Source organism: Phascolarctos cinereus, unplaced genomic scaffold, assembly GCF_003287225.1.
Source record: "Phascolarctos cinereus isolate Bilbo 61053 unplaced genomic scaffold, phaCin_HiC Scaffold_5;HRSCAF=322, whole genome shotgun sequence".
NCBI lineage: Eukaryota > Metazoa > Chordata > Mammalia > Diprotodontia > Phascolarctidae > Phascolarctos > Phascolarctos cinereus.
The window spans coordinates 447,117,299-447,140,156 of NW_027555958.1; the positions used below are offsets into that span (position 1 = coordinate 447,117,299).

The following is a 22,858-nucleotide window of genomic DNA, read 5'->3' on the forward strand; positions in this document are numbered from 1 at the left end:
ACACTCAAGATTACACAGGATTTAGCAGCTACCACTATAGAGAAGACCATGTAATGCAAAATTCCAAAAGGCAAAAGATACAGGCTTAAAATGAAGAGTAAGTAATTTATTCAGCAAAATGGGTGTGTGTGTGGGTGTGTGGGTGTGTGTGTGCGTGTGAAGAAATGGACCTTTGATGAAACAGATGGCTTCTAAGCATTCCTGATGAAAAGGCTGGGGCTTACTAGAAACTTCAAAATACAAACATAAGAATAAAGTGAAATATAAAAGGGTAAATACAAGCAATTTTTTTTTTTTGGTGAAGCAATTGGAGTTAAGTGACTTGCCCAGCATCACTCAGCTAGTAAATGTCAAGTGTCTGGACTTAGGCTGCATCTGAACTGAAGTCCTCTTGATTCCAGGCCTGGTGCTGTATCTGCTGCACCACCTAACTGCCCCCAAGCAACTTTTTAAAAAAAGACTTTATAAGGATGAAGTGTTTGCATTTTAATTGGGCAGGGGGTGGTGGTGGAATAGTACAAGTTTCCTCTAAGAACAGTGATGTCAGCACCAAGGGTTACAGAATAAGTCAAATAAGGGCCTCCAAGTGATTTTTGTTATGTTTCAATGACCTTACTAGGAGAAAGGAAAGGGAAAAGAAGAAAGGATACACTAGAAAAGAAAAGGAAAAGAGTGGGGAGACATCTCACATAACTGGGGGCCTAAGAAGAAGTCTTTACAAACAAGGAAAGGGTCAGAGCAGTGGGTATCACTTGAACTTCACTTTGAACTGCTGATGAGTACAGTAAGCAGAACCAGGAGAACAATTGATAACAATGCTGAAAAAACAGACAACTCTGGTTGTGAACTCTGGTTAACACAATGATCAACCAGGATGAAAGAGCAATGACTGAGAATGCTGCCCTGACAGAAAAATGAGAGATTAGCTGTACAGAGCAGCCATGGCCAATGTAGCAGCACATATTTTTTGAAGGTTTTTTTTTTCCAGGGCAGGGGGCGGAAGTGGTGAAGAGAAAGGATTAAAGAGAGGAGATGCTTATTAATTTTTCTGAAAATTAATTTAAAAATTAAAAATGTTCATTTAAAAACCAGGGCCAAGGACAAACATCTGGGGTACTTCTCCAAAAGCCTCTTTCCAACTTGGCAGTAACCATTAATTAGAACAGGCTGGGTCCAGACATTTCAATCAATCTGGATTCATTTCATTATACCATTGTCTAGTCTACATCTCTCCACCACAAGGAACAGAATGAGATACTTTTGTTAAATGCTTCACTGAAATCTAGATAAACTATGTCAGAGAGGTTGGATAATGGATACAGTACAGGACTCAAGTTCAGAAAGACTGGTTCAAATGTTGCCTTCGACAGCTGTGTGTCTTGAGACAAGTACATTAACTTCTCTGGACCTGTTTTCTAATTTGTAAAACCAAGAATAATGGGACCTACCTCACAAGACTGTTATAAAGAAGGTGGGTGTGTGTGTGTGTGTGTGTGTGTGTGTGTGTGTGTGAAAAAATATTGCATTTTTCAAACATTAAATACTCTATGTGACCTCTAATGGTAATTGAGCATTTTCCTGATCTTCCAGTCCAATTATCCTGTCAAAAAAGCACATGAAATTTAACTTATTGATAGTCACTTCTTGCTTTTCTAAAATTTTGCCAAGAATAAAAGTCAGGCTCACTGGCCTGCAGATTTTGGATTCTATCCTCTTTTTTTTTTTTTTAAAGTCGAGACATTTGTTTTTCTCTAGTTTTGTGACATCTTTCCTGAAGTCCATGATCTTTCCTTTCTAAAACTAATCAACACACTGAACACCCCTGGTAATACATACACTAATCCTGCAATCTTAGTCCCCTAACTTTTCAACCAACAAAGGGAGAGGCAGCAAAGTGGTGTGTATTGGACTGGACGTTGGACCTAGAGTCAGAAAGATCTAAGTTCAAATCCTGCTTCAGATATTTACTAACTGTGTGACTCTGGGCAAGTCACTTAACCTTTGTCTACCTCAGTTTCCTCTTCTGTAAAATGGGGATAATAATGGCACCTATCTCTCAGGGTTATTGTGAGGATTAAATGAGATAGTATTTGTAAAGCAGTTTGTAAACCTAAAAACACTCTGAAACCTTTAAAGCACTACATAAATGCTAGCTGTGGTTATTATTATATTCATTTTCTCATATCTTCTCCACCTCCATGATCTTTTGAAAATCATCAACAGTAGTTCTACAATCACATTTAATACTCGAACAGTAGAAAGAACACTGTACTTAAGTCTGCAAAGATAGGTTAACTCCTGTCCTGACAATTTTTGTGGCCATTGAAAACATACTTAATATCTCCCAGACTCAGTTTCATCATTTATTAAATGGAAATAATATCTATAGTACCTACCTTATGGGGATGTTTGTAAGGATCAAGTTACACATGTAGTTATCTCGCACAAAACAGACAAGAAAAGGTTCTTACAGTGGAGGGGAAACAGGGGAAGGTGAGAAGAAATGAGGGAATCTTATTCTCATAGGATTTGGCTTAAAGAGGGAATAACATACACACTCAATTGGGTATGGAAATCTGTCTTACCCTACAGGAAAATAGGGGAGGAAGGGGACAAGAGAGCAGGGGAACGACAGAGAGAAGGGCAGATTGGGAAAGGGGTAATCAGAAGGAAGTACTTCTGAGGAGGGACAGGGTCAAAAGAAAGAATAGAATAAATGGGGGGAGGATAGGATTAAGGGAAATAGAGTTAGTTTTTCACAACATGTCTACTATGGAAGCATTCTGCATAACTGCACATGTATGGCCTGTATTGACCTGCTTGCCCTTCTATGAGGGTGGGTGGGGTGGGAGGAAGGGAGAAAATTTGGAACCCAAAGTTTTAAAAACACATGTTTAAAAAAAAAGTTTCCACAGGTAACTGGGAAATAATACAGGAAATGAGGTACAGAAATCTATCCTGCCCTACAGGAAAATAGAAGGGGAAGGGGATAACAGAAGGGGGGGGGAGAGACAGAAGGGAGGGCAGACTAGGGGAAGGGGTTTTCAGAATGCATGCCACCTTGGGGTGGGGGGAGGGGCAAGATGGGGTGAAAATCTGGAATTCAAAATCTTGTGGAAGTAAATGTTGAAAACTAAAAATAAGTAAATTTATATTAAAAAATAAAAATATAAAAAAAGTTACATATGTAGGAATTCCTTTGCAAACCTTACTCAACAAATCTCAGATAATAATAATAATGATAAAGCTTCATGGAAGAGATAGCATCTACCTGAATGTGGAATGACTGATAAGAATTCTGAAGGTCAGGAATGAGGAGAGAATATTTTCCAAGCACAGGGTACCCACACTCTGTGCCAGTGTACAGAGGCATTCTGTCTGGGTGCAAATGAATCTTAGATGACTTATATTCTTTTGAACTCTCATATCCTATGTTTCTATACAGTGACTAATTTGAGAGAGATTACAAAGATAGGACAGGTCTTGATGACTTCAGAGGTAAAAGAATACTTAATCATTCCAAGGATTTGAGCCTCTGCAAATAGTGAAGCCATTAATTTAACTAGGAAAGTTGAGGAAGGTAACATTCAGTTTTAGAGATGATGGCTGACAGTGTGACATCCAAAAAGAAATGTCACGAACTCTACAAAATGGACTATGGGCTGTTTCTCTAAGGCAATGAACACATCATCTGCCCTCTCTGGGTGTACACTAAAGCCGTCTTTGGCAAAGAATAAACACCAAGTCATCTCAATTTTCCAAGGAATCTTCATACTACCCTCAAGGCTCAGTCAACTCAGGTGCCAATGTGTATTCTCTGCTCTATTGTCCCTCCAGCTGAAAATGCTCTCCTCCTCCTCAAAGACTGCATGGACACTTTGTCTAAACCTCTCCATTGCCATCATCACTCCTCACCTATTAACATATTTACTAGCATACTTCAGCAGCATGCTGGAGCCAGTTCATGACTACTAAATGTTCAGTGGGAAATCATCATATACTACAAATCTGGGTTTGATTTCTTTTTGTTAATTGTCTAGACTTGAGAAAATAATAAATGTGAATAACACAGATCAAATTTAACAGTGTGCTGTGCCTCTACTTTCTTTTCAGAGGGCCGACTGTTACACATTTATGAGCACATTGCCGGTACACTTCCTATCCCACTGAGAGGCAGGTGAGCTGCATGAGCACAAGGATGGCACCATCTTGGTCTTTGTATCCCAACCCAGCATCATTCCTGAGATTCCAATCATTAGTGGATCTCAAAGCTCACCAGTGTGGATATTTCTTCCAATGTGGAACAGTGGGAAATATTTTGGATCTGAATTAAAGGCACTCGCTGTGTACCCTTAGCAAGTGCCCTTAACCTTTCTGGGCCTTAGTTTTGCCCTTGGTAAAATGAGGGAGTTGAACTAGATGATCTTTGAAGTTCCTTCCAACACTTAATATACAAGACTAAGATGATACTACCCAAGAACAGGGGAGACAGTAGACAACAGCAGCAGAGAACATTATGTAACATCTGGGAAACTGGACTCTGCAGCTGGCTGTTGTCCAATACAAATAATTGATGTGTTTCATTACTTTACCCAGGGAGTCAACTTTCACTGCGGTGAATGCCTTGGAAAAAGGGCAGTGTAGCAAGCTGACAGACTGAGTCAAACCCAGTGCAGTTCTTTTACCTTTCTTAAACTGCCAACATAGAGGATTTCCACCCCTGCCATCTTGAATAGAAAATTTGTGTGTAAATGCATCTGTATGTTTGCAGAAAAACCAGCCACAGCTCTCTTTGAGGCTATTCTGCTTTCATATGAACTATTTCACAGTAATCGCTCCCATGTATCTGCAGCAGCATGGCTTTGTAGAGGAAGACTGGAATTCAAACTACTCCCCAACTCCCCTCCCCTTAATAGTGCCTGGCACACAGTAGGCACATAATAAATGCTTCTTGATTGACTGACTACGGACTAGTCATTTAACCTCATTGAGCCTATTCTCTCATCTATAAAATGGAATTAATCCCTAGAGCCCCCTCCTCACAGGGTTTAGCACCCATACAGTACTTTGCAAGCCTTAAATGCTTTGGAAATGTCAGTTGTTAGTCAACTCCAAAATACTCAAGTATCTGAGTATTTATATATGACCTTCAGGTGAGAATTCCCACCAATGATTCAGATGATAACCTATCTATGCCACCTAGGCAATTCCTGTCTATGGCCTCTCAAATGCATGGCACAGGAGGGTGGAGCTTCCACACCTTTTCATACTACAAGGATGCAATGGGAGGCCCATCCAATGTACTGAGGGCTTCACCTACTTTCTTTTAATACTGCAAAGACACCAGTGGGGCATCCCGATTATCCACTGGCTAGTCCTCACTCTCCCTACATGGCCAGTATCAAAATTGGGGTTTTTCACTGCATTTCTCTGGGGACATCTTTTATTGTTTCAAGTCTCTTTTATGATTCCCCTGCTTGAAAGGCTTTGTAGCCTGCTCAAGCCCATCATGCATCTCTCAGGTGATATTTAGGTGATTTCATTTTCAATTCTTCACTAATGTTCTGTGACTCCTGGCCATATATCACCACTGTCAGTCAGTCGGTCAGCAAGTATGGATTAAGTATTTAACAGGTGTTGGGCACTGTATTAAGTGCTATGGATACAAAGGAGTTACAGGGTTCCTCTCTTCCAGGAGATCACAGACTAATCAGGGAGATAACATGTAAATAACTAGGTACACACAAGATATACACAGAGTAACTGGGGGAGGAAGGCAGTAGCACTTGAGGAGGGGGCAGAGAGGAATGGAGACAGAGAAAGGCCTCAAGCAGAAAGCAGGACTGGAGCTGAATCTTGCAGGAAGCCAGGGAAAGCAAGAGGCAGAGGTGAGAAGGGAAAGTATCTCGGTATGGCAGACACAGAGAGTACCGAGGCCCAGGAACGGAAGATGGAGGGCCATATGTCAACAACAGCTCGTAGGCTGGGGTAACCTGGACCACAGAGAGCCTGCAGGGGAGCAGTGTCTGAAAAGACTAGGAAGGCAGGAAGGGGCCACGATGTGGAGAGCTTTAAATGCCAAACAGATAATGTTGTATGTGATCTTGAAAACCACAGGGCACCACTGGAGCTCACTGAACGGGGGTGATGAGCTGATTTATGTTCTGAAGCATGACTTTAGCAATGGAGCAAAGGACAGACTAGAATGAGGAGAGACCTGAGGCCAGAAGATCAGGGAGAAGGTATCATGAACTCAACATGTTCAAAACAGAACTTACCAGCTTTCCCTAAAAGCCATTCCTCTCTTCCCAACTTTCCTGTACATCCTCCAAGTCACTAAGGTTCCAAACTGTAGTGGCGTCTCCAACTCCTTGTTCTCACTCACAAAATAGATCCAATCTGTTGTCGTCTTGACACGTTTCTCTTTATAACATCTTTCAACTAAGCCCCCTTTTCTCCACTCAAACAGCTACCTCCCAGCGATTGCTTCTCATCTAGACTAATGCAAAAGCCTTAATTTTTACAAAATTACGCTTTTGATTAATGACACTTTTATCATTACCATAATTTCCGCCAATATCTTTCTCCCTCTCACTTTCTGATAGTCATCCTATGAAATAACATTTTTAACATAAAAGAGAAAAAAATCAGCATAACCAATCAATACATTTAAAAAGTCTGAAAACATGTGCAATGGAAAATACTGGTGGTCCTCCTACCTCTGGAAAGGGTTATGGTGGGGATGCTGGCTCATATCTCTTCTTTGGAGCCATGGCTGTTCTCTGTAATTTTGCAATATTCACTGAATGTTCTGTGGTTTATCTTTTATTTACATTGTTGTAGTCATACATAGTATTTTCCTGGCTCTGTTCACTTCACTCTGTATCAGTTTGTGTAGATTTTTTTTTGGCTAGACAATGGGTTAAGTGACTTGCCCAGGGTCACACAGCTAGTAAGTGTCAAGGGTCTGAGGCCAGATTTGAACTCAAGTTCTCCTGACTCCAGGGCCAGTGCTCTATCCACTGCAACACCTAGCTGCCCCTAGTTTATGTAGATTTTTTCATGCTTCTCTACAATCCTCATCATCATTTATTTTTTTAATTTTAAAAATTATATGTGTATGTATATTCAATTAGCAAAAACTGCCTTCTCTCTTTTTACCCTACTCCTCTCTCAAGTAAGAATAAAATAAAAACAAACTTCCCATTACAAACATGTACACACAAGCAAAATCAGGGTGAAGAAAGGATGTCCACTATCATCACTATTATTCAATACTGTACTAGGAATGTTAGCTATAGCAATAAGAGAAGAAAAATAAATTGAAGGAATTAGAATAGGCAATGAGGAAACAAACTATAATCTTTGCAGCTGATATCATGGTATAATTACAGAAGCCTAGAGAATCAACTAAAAAACTACTTGAAATAATTAACAATTTCAGCAAAGCTGCAGCACATAAAATAAACCCAGTAAATCATTGGCATTTCTATTACCAACAAAGCCCAGAGGCAAGATATAGAGAAATTCCATTCAAAATAACTTTAGACAATATAAAATACTTGGGAGTCTACCTGTAAAACAAACCCAGGAATTATATGAACACAATTACAAAACACTTTTCACACAAATAAAGTCAGATCTAAACACACTAATTACTCATAGGTAGGCCGAACCTATATAATAAAAATGACAATTCCACCTAAATTAATTTACTTATTCAGTGCCATACCAATCAAACTGCCAAAAATTATTTTACAGAGCTAAAAAAACATAATAACAAAATTCATCTGGAAGAACAAAAGGTCAAGAATATCAAGGGAATTAATGAAAAAACGCAAAGGAAAGTGGCCCAGCCATACCAGATCTAAAATTAAATTATAAAGTGGTAATCATCATCAAAACTATCTGGCACTGGCTAAGAAACAGAGTGGTGGATTAGTGGAATAAATGAGGTACATAACATACAATAGCAAATTACCACAGTAATCTAGTGTTCAATAAACCCAAAGACTCCAACTTCTGGGATAAGAACTCACTATTTGACAAAAACTGCTGGGAAGACTGGAAAATAACATGGCAGAAACTAGGTATAGACCAACATCTTGTACTGTACACGGTTTTATATACATATAACTGTATAAGGTGAAAATAGGCACATGATTTAGACATAAAGGGTGATACCATAAGCAAATCAGGAGAACAAAGAATAGCTTACCTGTCAGATCTATGAAGAAGGTGAGAATTTATGACCAAACAAGAGCATTCAAGATAAAATGGATAATTCTGATTATATTAAATTATAAAGTTTTTGCACAAACAAAACCAATGCAACCAAAATTATAAGGAAAGCAGAAAACTGGGAAACAATTTTTACAGTAAATATCTCTGATTAAGGCCTCATTTCTCACATATATAGAGAACTGAGTCAAATTTATAAGAAAACAAGTCATTCCACAAGTACTAAACGGTAAAAGGATATGAACAGGCAGATTTCAGATGAAGAAATCAAAGCTACCTATAGTCATATGAAAAAATGCTCTAATTCACTACTGATTAGAGAAATGCAAATTAAAACAACTCTGAGGTACTACATCACACCTATCAGATTCTGTCACAGTTGACAGAAAAGGAAAATGATAAATGTTGGAGGTGATATCGGAAAATTGGGATACTAATGCACTGTTGGTAGAGTTATGAACTGATACAACCATTCTGGAGAGCAATTTGGAACTATGCCCAAAGGGCTATAAAACTGTGCATACCCTTTGAGCCAGCAATACCACTACTAGGTCTGTATTCCAAAGAGATAAAAAAAAATTTTTTTAAGGAATTGACTGAAGAACTTTATATCTCATAAAAGTATAATAAAGTACAGACACTTCTTTGTACTGACTTTTAAGACCTTAACAACTCACTGTCTTTATTATCTGACCATTACCTTCTGGTCAAAGCTACCGCCTTAGTTCAGACCCTCCTTAGCTCTTGCCTAGATTATGGCAACAGCCTCCTGATGAGTCTCCCTGTCTCAAGTCTCAAAACTCCCACCTACCCTCCATGTGGTGGCTAAACTAATTTTCCTAAAATACAGATCTGGCCCATGTTACTTCCCTACTTAGTCAAAGCCAATGGCTTCCTATTGCCTCTTGGATTAAACGTATACTCCTCTGCTTTGTCTTTCAAGTCTTACTCAACATGACCCCAACAAATCTTTCCAGGATAACTGGACGACACTTCACTGAAGTGCACACAAACAGGCCTTCTCTCTGTTCCTACTCCATCTCCTGCCCAGTTCTCGTACTGATCATGCCACATTACTGGAATGCATTTGCTGCTCCCTTAGTCTCCCCTCTCTCTTATTCCCTCCTCTCTTCTCCCTTTCTCTCCTGTTTCCCTGTGGAATGAAATGTATGTCTCTGCCCAACTGTGGTTGTGTTATTTTTCCCTCCTTGGACCAGTTCAGATGACAGTGATGCTCAAGTGTGGCTTGCTCCCCCCAACTCCTCCTCTTTGTCTGTATCTTCTTCTATTTATGCTCCCAAATAATGCCATATCCCTTTCTCTACTCTTCATCACCCTTTTCCCCCTGCTGTATTCCTCCTCCCTTCCTTTTCCATTTTTCCTTGTAGATCATTAAAACACAATAGAGCCAGGCCCTAGCTCTCTGTCATCTCCATGCACTTGCCTGGCTGCCCAGCACATGGCCTCCTTCCTGACCTCTGACTCTTGGAATCCCCCACTCCCCTCAAGACTCAGCTCAGGCATGTCCCTCTGTATCAGTACTTCTTAATCTTTATTTGTGTCAAGGAGTCCTTTGGCAGATGGTTGAAGCCTAAAGACCCCTTCTCAGCATAATGTTATTAAATGCATTAAGCAAAATACTTAAGATTACAAACAAATTATAATAGTTATCAAAATATTTTAAAAAAAATTCAAGGGCTCCAGGTTAAGAATCTATGCTCTAAATAAAGCCTTTCCTGATTCCCTCATATGCTCGTGCTATTCCCACCAAATCACCTTTGTGTCTTTTTTTGAACATACCTACATGTATAAGTGTTATGTCCCTCGACAGAATGTAAGCTTGGAGGAAAGGGAATGTCTCACTTTTGGTTTTGAATCTCAAGCAGCTAGCTGAGTATCCAGCACAGAATAGGTGCTTGATAAATGCTTCACTGATTATCAGTATCCTTAAGGCCTAGTAGAGTATGTGGCATATAGCTGACCCTTAAAAATGCCTTTGAATGAAACCTTTCCAAAGAGGCCCTTTGGTTCTTTTAGTCCTCAGGCAGCCAGGTGCTACAGATGATAAAGTGCTAGGCCTGAGTTCCAATATAGCCTCAGATACTTACTATCTATGTGATTCTGGGCAAGTCACTTTACTCTGTTTGCCTCAGTTTCCTTATCTGCAAAATGGGGATAATAACAGCACCTACCTCATAGGGTTGTTGTGAGGTTCAAATAAAATAAATAATGTTTGTTAGTACAGTGCTTAGCCAATTCCTTTCCCTTTCCCTTTCCCCTCCACCTTCCTTGAAGGAAGTTTGGCCCTTTATCACAGACCAATCTGGAATAATGGGGATGAAGAGTTATGCTACCAGGTGGTGGGAAGGCTTCAATGTGGTCAGAACTCAGGACTGCTAAGAGATAGCCTGAACTGAATTAAAGCCACTTACATCCAGTAAAGATGGACAGAGCCCAGGTAGCCAAGACTAATCTGTGAGATGAGAATCTGGTCAGACAATGTGTCAGACTGGGAGTCAGAAAGACCTGAACTCAAATTCCCCCTTAGACATGTGTTAGTTAAGTGTTTTACTAGCAAGTCATTCAACCACTGCCTGCCTCAGTTTCCTCACCTGTAATATGGGGATAATAATAGCATTGACCTCCCAGAGTTGTTATGATAATAAAATGAGATAATAGTTGCAAAGCGCTCAGCCAACCTAAAAGTGCAACCTGAATGCTAGCTGTTGCTATGATGAAGACTCTCCTGGACAGCTGACAATCACACACAGGCTGCCCACCTTTCAGCACGCTTAACTTGCATTGTCTCACGTGATCCTCACAACAACCCTGGGGAGGAAGTACTTGGAGCGACAGTTACCTCCATTTTGCTAATGAGGAAACTGAGGCTTGGAGGAAGTAAAGTCACTCGCACGCAGTCACCCAGCTACTGATTACAAAAAGCAAGATCTTCATCCGAGTCTCTCCTGCCTACAAGGCCAGAACTCTTTCCACTACTAAGTCATTAGGAAGTATCATCTTTGTCACTGAAACAGCCGGGAGACAACAGTGAGGTATAACGCAAAGAGCACCTGATCCAAAGTCAGGAGGCCTTGGCTTGAAATGCAGCTCTGCTGAGCGCCTCCTCCTCGGGGCCCTCAAGTTTGCTGGTCTATAAAATGAGAGGACTGACTCTGACTTCTAAGCTTCTTTCATCTGAGAATACACTGATCACAGCGGCAGCATCAGACATGGACAGCAGACCCAGAGTCAGGAGAATGTCAAGACTATGCTCATGTTCTATATACAACATCCTGAAGATAAAAAGGCAGAGACTGATGGAGCACATTCACTGGACTCTTACCTCTGTAAGCGCATGCAACTGCCCTTGGTGTACACACACCCCCATGAACCTATAAAAAAAGAGAGACTTTTTAAGAGTGAAAATGACACTGAACAGAAAGATGATCCAGCGGGGTGGACTGGCTGCCCATTCATTTTTAAAACAACCAAGCTTTAGCATCAATATGACATTACTTACAATGCAATATGTTGCTTACGCATGTCTTCCATTCCAAGGCATTCTTGAAATTCAATGCAACAAACCCACGGTTCTCTACCCACTATGTACAAGGCGCTGCACCAAGCACCATGAGAAATATAAAGTTCATCAATCAGGCATTGACTGAGTGCTTACCAAGCACCAGGAACTGGGCTGAGGATGCAAAGAAAGCCACAATCACAGTCATTGTCTTTAAAGAGCTCACGCTATAATGGGAGAGGCCACAGGCCAACTGCCCTGCACAGGAAAAAGAGGACCAATGAAATGCAACACTAGAGAAAAGGCACTAGTAGTGACAGCCTGGAAAGGGCCTCCTGCAGAAAGGAGCGTTAGAGGTGAGCCTAGAAGAAAGCCATGGAAGCTAGGAGGCAGGAAAAACAGGGGACAGTGAGTGGGCCAGCAGAGCTGTGTGGCTGAAGAGATGAAGAATGAAGTATAAGCAGACAAGAAAAGTAGAAAGGGGCCAGACTATGACAGGCTTCTGAAACCAAGCAAAGGACTTCATACGTGATCTTGGAGGTAGCAGGAGCCTCACATGGATAGGCATATGCTTTAGAAAAACACTTTGGCAGCTGAGCAGAGAATGGACTGGACTGGAGAGATGCAAGGAGACCAAGGAGGAGACTAAAGAAGTAGTCTGACTGATGCTTGATGTCGCATACAGTCATTAGCTCCCACTTGCCCAATTCTAATTTTTAACGAATTGTTTTCTTCAGTTAGCTTTTGTACCTCCTTTTCCATTTTACCAATTCTACTTTTTAAGGCGTTGTTTTCTTCAGTGTACTTTTTTCTGTTTTGTTAATTGTAGTTTTAAAGGAACTGTTCAATTTTTCTTCTACCTCTCTTATTTGACTTTTAAAATCCTTCTTGAGATCTTCCAAGAAGGCTTTTTGGACTTCAGACCAGTTTACATTCCCCTCTGAGGTTTTGGATGTGGGTATATTGGCAATGTTGTCCTCTTCTGAATTTGTATTTGGATCTTCCCTGTCTCCATAGTAAGAATCTATGGTCTTTGTTTTCCTTTGTTGCTTTTTGCTCATGGTGTTTGCCTTTTTCCTGGCTTTTAAAGTTGATCTTTGCTTCTGGGGCACAGGGGACGCTTCTTGTGCTGGGGGTTAGGGGCCTGGTTATTGGCTTTGTGTGCTGGACCCTCAGGTACCGGCAACTGGAGGCTGTAGGGGTCTGGTAGCTAACCTGGTGCTGAGCTGGAGCTGGTGACTGGTGTATGCTGAGGCCAGGTGGGGTTTTTCTGTGTTTCCCTGGGGTTACACTGAAGCTTGCAGGGTAGGGAGTGGGGGTAGGGGTGGTCTGGCCACTGCAGCTCGCGTCCTCTCCAGGGGCTGTGCTGGAGCACAGGTAGGTTCAGCTGCTGGAGGATGCCTGCTAGCACACATTGTGATTCTCCTCACTGGCATCTGCTGGTTCCCCTAGCTGTGCCAAGGCATTGGGGGTGGGGGGTGGATCCTGGTGTTGCCTGCTCTACTACCCTAGGACTCAGGATCTCCCTCTGGTTTGCTTAAGTGAGGCTTGCTGGGACACCTCCCATCCTGTACTGGTCCCCTTCAGCCACAGCAAGGGGGGCCTTTTCCATTAATCCCCCTAACCTCACAAGCTGAAAGACTGCTGCACTCCATCTTTTTGCTGGCTCCATTGTTCCAAGATTTTTCCCAGGGCAGTATTTTCTGGGTTTTTCAAGGTCAATAAGGGACGGTGACTGCTTACTCCACCTTCTTGGCTCCCAGAAGTCCCATATCCGAGACTAATGACATAGTACAAGTAGGATGTGATGAGGTGAGGGTGGTAGCTCTGTGACTGGAGATAAAATGAAATCCACAAAAGAAGTTGTGAATGTAGAAACAAGAATGGATCAGACATGTGTGGTGAACAAGAGAGCCTGAGGCGGAGATCCAGGTGACTAGGCTGGGGAGGATGGAAGGATCATGGTGTCCCTGACAAAAAAGGAAAGTTGGGAAAATAGAGGTGGGTTTGGGAGCAAGAGATAATAAATCCCATTTTAGACAGGTTAAGCTTGATACATCTACAAGACCTATACAAAAGAAGACAGAAAGGTGGAGTTCAGGAGGGAAGCTAGGACTGGATATGGCAATCATCTGTACACAGAGGATAGGTGAACACTTGGGAGCTGATAAGATCATCAAGTAAGAAGTGAGATAATCTAGAGGGAAAAGAGAAGAGGTCCCAGGACAGAGCCTTGGGGGACACACAATTATTGGGCATAACTTGCATAAAGAAGCAACAAAGGAGACTGAGAAGGAGTAGTCAGATAGGTAGGAGAAGCAGGAGAGCACAAGGTTACTAAAACCTAGAGACAAAATATCCAGTTAGGGGGCGGGGGGGGCTGGGTGGTGCAGTGGATAGAGCTCTGGCCTTGGACTCAGGAGGACCTGAGTTCAAATCCAACCTCAGACACATGACACTTACTAGCTGTATGACCCTGGGGCAAGTCACTTGACCCCAACTGCCTCACAAAAAAAAAACCAGTTGGAATAAGTGACTCAACAATATCGAAGGCCATAGAAAGGTCAAGAAGGATAAGGGTTGAAAAAGGCCGTTAGCTTTCGCAATGAAGAGATCATTTGGTAATTTTGGAGTGAATGAGGAGAGTTTGGTAACTTTTGGAGAATTTCAAGTAAGTGATGAGGTTAAAAGCCAGGCTGATTTGCTCCCAAGGAGTTCAGCCTCAAAGGGGATGGATGACAGCTGAAGGGAATGGCTGGATCAACTAGAGGTTTTTAAAAGATGGGGAATGAGGATGATATGGGCATGTTCGTAGGCAGAAGGGAGGAAGCCAATAGATAAAAAGGAACTAAATATTAGAGAGAATGGGGGCAATATTGGGAGTAATCTGCTAGAAAAGACAGGAGGGGATGAGATCAAGGGTTCATGTGAGATAGGGGTAAAGAAACAGTAGATGATGTCTTGAGTGATGTGAGATGAGGAGAGAAGGGAGAGCTCTGAGCTAATGTACTCAATTTTTTCAAGAAAGTATGAGGTAGGGGCAGCTAGGTAGCACAATAGATAGAGCACTGGCCCTGGAGTTAGGAGGACCTGAGTTCAGATCCAGCCTCAGATACTTACTAGCTAGCTGTATGACCCAGGCAAGTCACTTAACCCCCACTGCTTTAAAAAAAAAAAAGAAAGGGAGGAAGAAAGAAAGACAGGAAGGGAGGAAGAAAGAAAGAAAGAAAGAAAGAAAGAAAGAAAGAGAAAGAAAGAAAGAAAGAAAGGAAGGAAGGAAGGAAGGAAGGAAGGAAGGAAGGAAGGAAGGAAGGAAGGAAGGAAGGAAGGAAGGAAGGAAGGAAGGAAGAAAAAAGAAAAAATAAGGCAAAGTTCTTTACTAATAGGGTTGGAAAGGGGGTACCTAGGCATGTGGGACACTTGAGAAGAGATTTTAAAAATGTTTAGAAAAGGTGTTCTGGGTAAAGGAAGAGTGAACAGATTGAGGTGTAAATGGTTTTGCTGCAGTGAAAGCCCCGTTGATATTATGCACACAATTATACAGCTCTGTTCAGCGGCATGTGAAGAGCAGTGAAGGAGGTAGATGAGGAGAGTAATTCAAAGTTAGGGCTGCACAAGCTGGGAATCAGCAAGGGATTCAACAGCTGAGGATAGTGTAGAGCTGAACTGATTTACTAAGAGGTCAAGATAGGGAAGGCAAGAGTGTGGCTGGTCCTGAGGTGATGTCCTAAGGAAAAAACTGAGGGGTGCAGGGCTTGGAGATCAAGGCAAGGATGAATAGAATTAGGACTAGTCACCGAGACGACCGTGCTAAGAAGCACGTGGTCTAGTAGGGGGGAATGACACACTAACAGAACCAGAAAACAAAACAGAAGACAACAGAAGAGGTGACTGGGAGGATATGAGGAGGCTGATGGGTGGGAGTGGGGTCTTCGAACATAGGAAGGGCTATCACACAGAAGAAGGATTAGACCTAGTTTTCTTGGTCCCAGGAGACAGGAATAGGTGGCTAGTCCAGGGAGCATCTTTTACAGAAAACAGTATGTGATCATATAGCAAAAGTAGCAGTGGGAGACAAAGAAAAGGAGGGAGGAAGCATATGTATTTGAAACTCAGTTGTCCATACCTAAAGCAAGTCCAAAGATGATGAGTCCTAATTTGGGAGAAGAAAAGGAAGGACATAAAAATACCAGGGATGGGGGTCCGAAGAAACCTGAAAGAAACCCAGCAGTCCTGAAGGGGAGGGACAGGAATAGAAGCCAAGGTGCAAGGAGAGCCTCATCAGCTCAATGAAGTCTTTTAAATTCCTCGTTATGTTAGAAAACACAGGTTGAAAAACTGATTCTGTTGTTTCTTATAAAAATGTAATTTTTAAAATTCAGAACTTAACAAAGCACCAAACTAAAGACCAGGAATCTCTACTATGTATACCTTGCTTTTCCTTTTCAATATATAACAAACCTAACATGTAATTTTCAAAGCTGTCCCACTTGTCTGTGTTTCTTTTTACCCCTCCTGTTTAAAAAAAAAGTTCCAATAATTCTTTTTTCTTTATTTTCCATTTTTTTCTCTTGGGGGACAACCCTGTTGTTATCCCTTTTCTCCCTCCCACCTCCTAACTTCCAAGTGAAAAAAAAAAAAAGGAAAGAAAAAGAAAACCCCTCGTAGCAGATATGGATACTCAGAAAAAAAACAAATTCCTGCATGAGCCATATCTAAAAACGTGTGTCTTATACTGCATATGGAGTCCATTATCTCTCTCACAAGAGGCAGATGGTAGGTTTCATCATAAGTACTCTGGAATTGTGGTTGGTAAATGCACTGATAAGCATTCTTAAGACTTTCAAAGTTGATTTGCTTTACAATGTTATCATTGTATAAACTGTTCTCCTGGTTCTGCCTATTTCACCCTACATCAATTCATATAATTCTTCCCAGGTTTTTCTGAAACTGTCCCTTTCATAATTTCTTATGGTCAGCTGAAGGTAGAAAAAAAGGATAGAATGCAGAATGTGGATAAGTGCCCCTTCCTTTTTATTACTGTGAACTTAACAAACATCAACAGATATGATCATTTCTCTATAATACAGAGAAATATGTACATAAGTGAATCTCCACTACTTTCAATTTTTTTTTTGCATTATTTCAAATTTAACATGGTAGTTTCAGTATTTCTCTACTTTTCGGTGTGCTCTTCTGAACTTTATTTGGCTCTCTTCTGTTTATCTTTTAAATAATCCATTGATGGTCTTTCCTTTCTTTTTTCATTATAAGTACCCTTACAGTACCACCTAATTCTCTCTCCTTACTCACAAATTAAAATAAAGACCCTCCCTTGTATCAAATAATAGTCCTGCAATACAAAGCCAAATATTAACCATGTCTGAAAATGCAGGCATCATTCTCTATCTCTAGTCAATCACCTTTCTACTAAGAGGTGGGAAGCATGACTCATGATTAGTCTTCTGGAGTCATGATTGGTCAGTGAATTAACCATAACTGTTAAGTCTTTTACATTGTTTGCCTTTAAAATGTTGTAGTCACTGCACAAATCATTCTCCTGGTTTTGCTCATTTTATACTGTCTTTTATCAGCTCACTAGGTTTCTCCAAATCTATCACTTTTGCCATTTCTTATGACACAGTAAGATTCCATTACATTCATATGTGTTTATCCATTCCTCAAATAATGGGCTCCCACTTTGTTTTCAGTTTTTTGCTAAAAGAAAAAGGGCTGAAATAAATATTTTTGTGCATATGGATCCTTGCCCTCCTTTCTTTGATCTCTTTGGGGCCTAGCAGTGGTATTGCTGGGTCACAGGGTCTATATAACTGAGTGCCTTTTTGGGTACAGTTCCGTGATTTCCAGAAAAATAAACTTCCAAATAGTTGATTGTATCCTCTGGCCTCTTATTCACAGTAAACAAAACTCATGAAAATACCTAGGCAAAACTCATGCTTCAGATGTCAATACACTAATTCACAAAGAGTGGATAACAAGAAAAGCACACAAAATCTTAATGTAAAGAGGTAAGTATGACCTTATGGGTATCACTAATATTTGATGGACTAGAATTCGTGATTGCAAGATAGCTCTAGAAAGACATATCATTATACAAAAGAGTGAATGGGAGTGGGAAATATTATATATTAAGCTAATCTCATATAAGGAAATCTAGGATTTGGGGGAGGGAGAAACACAGTGAAAAGCATTTGGTTGGAGATCAATAAAGGCACAAAGAGAAGTGATATTGTCATTGAAGCATACTATAAATAAGGATAGGAAGAGAAATAGTTGAGTTTGGAAAATAGATCACAGAGAGGCATGATATATAATTATTCAGATGCCTGCTAGACATCTGCTTTCTAAAAGCAGAGCAGGTAACACATTTGCTTTGATAACAACCCATCTTTCAAAAAGATACAGGAAGGACTTATAGCCAAAACATCTATCTGAAAGGATGTAGGCAACCAAGCTCCAAAATACTTTACTCTAGCAAATAACTAAAAATAGACATACCTCGTTTCGGTGCACTTCACAGATACTGCATTTTTTTTTTTTTACAAATTGAAGGTTTATGAAAACCCTGCTTGAGCAAGTCTATTGGCACCATTTTCCCAACAACATGTGCTCACATCATGTCTCTGTGTGACATTTTGGTAATTCTTGCAATATTTCAAAGTTTTTCATTATTATTATATCTGTTACAGTGATCTATGGTCCGTGATCTTTGACATTACTATTGTAATTGTTTTGGGGCACCACAAACCACACCCATATTAGACAGTGAACTTAATAGATAAATGTTGCATGTTTTGACTGCTCTACCAACTGGCCATTCCTGTCTTGTTCCCTCTCCTCAGGACTCCCTATTCCCAGAGATACAAGAATATTGAAATTAGGCCAATGGATAACCCTACAATGGCCTCTAAGTGTCCAAGTAAAAGGAAGAGTCAATCAATGAGGCAAACCTCATTGCTGTCTTATTTTAAGAAATTGCCACAGCCACCCCAACTTTCAGCAACCACTGCCCAGATCAATCAGAAGCCATCAACACCTAAGCAAAAAGATTATGACTCACTGAAGATTCAGATGATGGTTGACATTTTTTAGTAATAAAGTAATTTTTAATTAAGGTATGTACATTTTTTTTAGACATAGTACTATTACACACTTAACAGACTACAGTATAGTGTAAACATAATTTTTATATGCACTGGGAAACCAAAAAATTCATGTGACGTGCTTTATTGCAATATTCGTTTTTAGTAGTGGTCTGGAACCAAATCCACAATATCTCCAAGGTTTGCCTGTACTGATCAAGAAATCCAATAAGGGGTAGCTAGGTGGCGCAGTGGATAGAGCACTGGCCCTGAAGTCAGGAGTTCAAATCCAGCCTCAGACCAAACACTTGACGCGTACTAGCTGTGTGACCCTGGGCAAGTACTTAATGCCAATAGCCTAAAAAAAAAATCCAATAAGAAACTCCAGTAAGTGACTTCTTCTAATGGAAAACAAAAAAAAATATGCAGGAGGCAAAAGGAAACTGGAAAAGAGGCCACCAGCAGCAAAGAATTGGAAATTGAGGGAATGCCCGTCAACTGGGGAATGGCTGAACAAGTTGTGGTATATGAATATAATGGAATACTATTGTGCTATAAGAAATGATGAGCAGGCAGACTTCAGAAAAACCTGGAAAGGCTTATATGGACTGATGCTGAACAAACTGAGCAGAACCAGGAGAACATTGTACACAGTAACAGCCACGTCGTCGTATGATGTCTAACGTTGATAGACTTAGCCCCTCTCGTCAATGCAAGGATCTAAGACATCTCCAAAGGTCTCACAATGGAAAGTCCTATCCACATCCCAAGAAAGACCTATGGAGTTTGAATGCAGATTGAAGCATATTATTAGCTATTTTTTTCTTCTGTTTTATTTTGTTTCCTCTATTGGAAGGAAGTGGTTCCTCCTATTGGTTCTAATTTTTCCTTACAACATCACTAATGTGAAAATATGTTTAATAGGAATGTATAGGTATAGCCTATATAGATTACATGCCATCTTGCGGAGGGAGGGGGAGAAAAATTTAAAACTCAAAAGCTTATGGAAATGACTGTTGATAAATCAAAATAAATCAATAAAAAAAGTAAAATAAAAAAAATAAAGGCAAGAAAAGTAAAAAGAAAAGAGGCCACCAGCAAAGCTTTCTCTGGCACAGCTTGAACAAAGAAATTATCAACCTCTCAGACAACCAGAGAAGGGTCACAGATGTGTATGACCCACAAGTCTTATTTTCCAGAGGCAACAAAAGTATAAGATTCCCCAAAGAAAACCCCAGCATGGCCAGAAAGCATAAGGCTGAGGATCTTGGAAGACACAAGGAACAGCAGCACTCAGGCTAAGACAGCCTGGGTGAACAGGGGCTCTGAGGTCCCTAGCACTCTGGCTTGAGATACCAGAGGGCCCCAAGATCCAGCACTCTGAACCTCAAATATCTAAGAGGGCCTTTAGGTACACACTGTACATGCATATGTTGTTTTCCTCAATAGAACTATAAGGACTTTGAGGGCAGGGACTACTTTATTTTTTGTCTGTTTCCCCAGCACCAAGCAGAAGATCTGGAATAGAACAGGTGTTTAGTAAGTGCTTGCTGATGGATTATACAGCTAATACTGATGCTCAGAAATGAAATGATGTGCACAAAGCCACACAGCTAGTAAGTGGAAGATATCACACTAAAATCCAGAAATCCATAGCCTTTTGGTTCCTACCAGAGGCACCCAGGTGTCACTGTGGAAGAAGTCTTAGGTCTGGAGTCAAGATAACCTGAATTCAAATCTGGCCTCAGACATTTACTAGCTATGTGATCCTTGGAAAGTCACTAAACCTGTCTGCCTCAGTTTCCTCAACTATAATATGAAGATAATAACAGTACCTTCCTCCAAGAGCTCTTGTGAAGATCAAATGAAATAGATAATATTTTTAAAGCTCAACACCATGACTCACACATCATAAGTGATTAATAAATGATCCTTCTATCAGTCAATAAGCATGTGTTAAACGCTTACCATGTCCCTGACTCTGTGTTAAGCTCTAAAGCTACAAAGAAAAGTAAAATGATGACGCCTGCCCTCAAAGAGTTCACACTCTAAGGGAGGAGACAAAAGGCAAACATTTATGTACATACAAGATACATACAATTTAAATGGGAAGGAAAACCAGAGGAAAGGCACCAGAAGTAGGGTTGAGGGGAAGACCTGGAAAAGCAGAAAAGCCTTTGTAGAAGGTAGGATTGGAGCCAAGTCTGGAAGAAAGCCAGGGGACCTAGGAGGCACAGGTGAAGAAGGAAAGAATTCCAAGCATGGGGAAAGAATATCATGTTTGAGAAAAAGAGAGGAAGTCAGTACCACTGGATCAGAGTATGTAGAGGGAAGTAAAGTGTAAGAAGACATGAAAGGCAGGAAGGGACTGGATTGTAAAGGGTTTTCAATGTCAAATAGAGGATGTTATATTTGATCCTGAGGAGAAGAGGGATTTGATCCTGGATGATCTAGTCAGTCCTGTGCTTTAGAGACACTGCTTTAGCAGCTAGTAGACTGGAATGGCCAAAGAACTAGAAACTGGGAAACTAGTTAAGAGGCTGCTGAATGAGTCCAGGAGTGAGGGGATGAAGGACTGCACTGGGCAGTAAAAGAATCAGAGGAGAGAAGGGCACATATATGAAAGGTGTTGGGAAGGCAACAGAAAAGTAAGAGTTGGGGGCAGCTAGGTGGCACAGTGGATAGAGTGCCGGCCCTGAAGTCAGGAGGACCTGAGTTCAAATCCGGCCTCAGACCAAACATTTGACACTTACTAGCTGTGTGACCCTGGGCAAGTCACTTAACCCCAATTGCCTAAAACCAAAAAAAAAAAAGAAGAAGAAGAAGAAGTAAGAGTTGGCAGCAGAATGGATACGAGAAGGGTGAGGCACTCGGGAAGACCACAAGATTGTGAGTCTGGATGACTGGGAGGATTCTGGGGAATTTGACAAGAATGGAAAATTAGGAAAGACTACGGTACGTGGGGAAAGAGAATGAGTTCTGTTTTGGACATACTAAACTCCCAGGCTTGTAGGTCAGTCCTCTCTTCTTGGCGCAATAAATAGGAAATCAGCAATGTGACTAGGAATGACCGCTGGCAAAAGCCTATCTCTTGATATGAGGTGAAGTCTGTGAATTATTTCAGAGAATGAAGGACTATTAATCAATAAGCACTTGTTAAGCAATCACTATGTGCAAGGTACTGTGCTGAACACAGAGGATACAAAGAAAGGCAAAAACAGATCCTGCTCTCAAGAACTGAGCTCATACCACCAAAACACATCTATATTTAACATCCCAAACACGCAAAGCTCCAAGGCATTAGTCTGCCTAATTAGCCTTGGGGGAGGCAATGTGACAGCAAAAGCTGTCTCAACAGATGGTCCTAAACATAAGGTCCCATAGGCAACCTTGGGAAAACCAAGTAAAACCCGAGGATTATTGTGTCAGCAGTGGAAACTCTCTGTCAATGTAATTTAAAAAAATAGTAGCCCTTTTTCTTTCCCACAAAGACAACACTCTACAAGACTATGCTTTTCTCTTCTCCTGTTTCTTCAACTAATCACTCCACAAGCATTGATTAAGCAACCCATCAATATGTCAGGCATTGTACCTGAAATCAAGCACACAAGTACAAAAAATGAAGCAGCCACTACTACAAGATGCTCACATTCTCTTAAGGGAAAAACCACATAAATTATTGCTTATAGTGTAGATGAACGATCACCTCAGAAGGAAGGCACTAGCAATGGAGTGGGAAGATCAAGAAAGGCCTCCTGTAGAACATGGGACTGGAACTGAATCTCAAAGAAAGTTAGGCAAGGCAGGAGGTGGCAGTAAGGAGGGAGAACATTCTATGAGAAAAGGCCCGGAGTCAGGAAATAGAGAGTACTTTGGTAGGAACAACAAGAAGGTGGTTCAGGAAAAAAGTAAAGAGGGAAGGAGGGAATAACATTTATATAGCACCTACTATGTGTCAGGTGCTGTGCTAAGCACTTCACAAAGATTACCTTAC

General features: G+C 40.9%; 1 protein-coding gene across 3 annotated transcripts in view; it reads right to left on the bottom strand.

Moving 5' to 3' along the window:
• The window catches only part of TESK2 (testis associated actin remodelling kinase 2), a 146,731-nt gene that overhangs the window by 47,406 nt on the left and 76,467 nt on the right, over nt 1-22,858 (bottom strand). For 2 of the 3 annotated variants that reach the window (XM_020987577.2, XM_020987578.2), the window contains one exon: nt 11,585-11,633. The exons of the other annotated variant lie outside the window; for it this stretch is intronic. In XM_020987577.2, the coding sequence (XP_020843236.1) occupies nt 11,585-11,633 (49 nt within the window). The remainder of the gene's footprint in view (nt 1-11,584; nt 11,634-22,858) is intronic. 3 annotated transcript variants of the gene reach the window in all.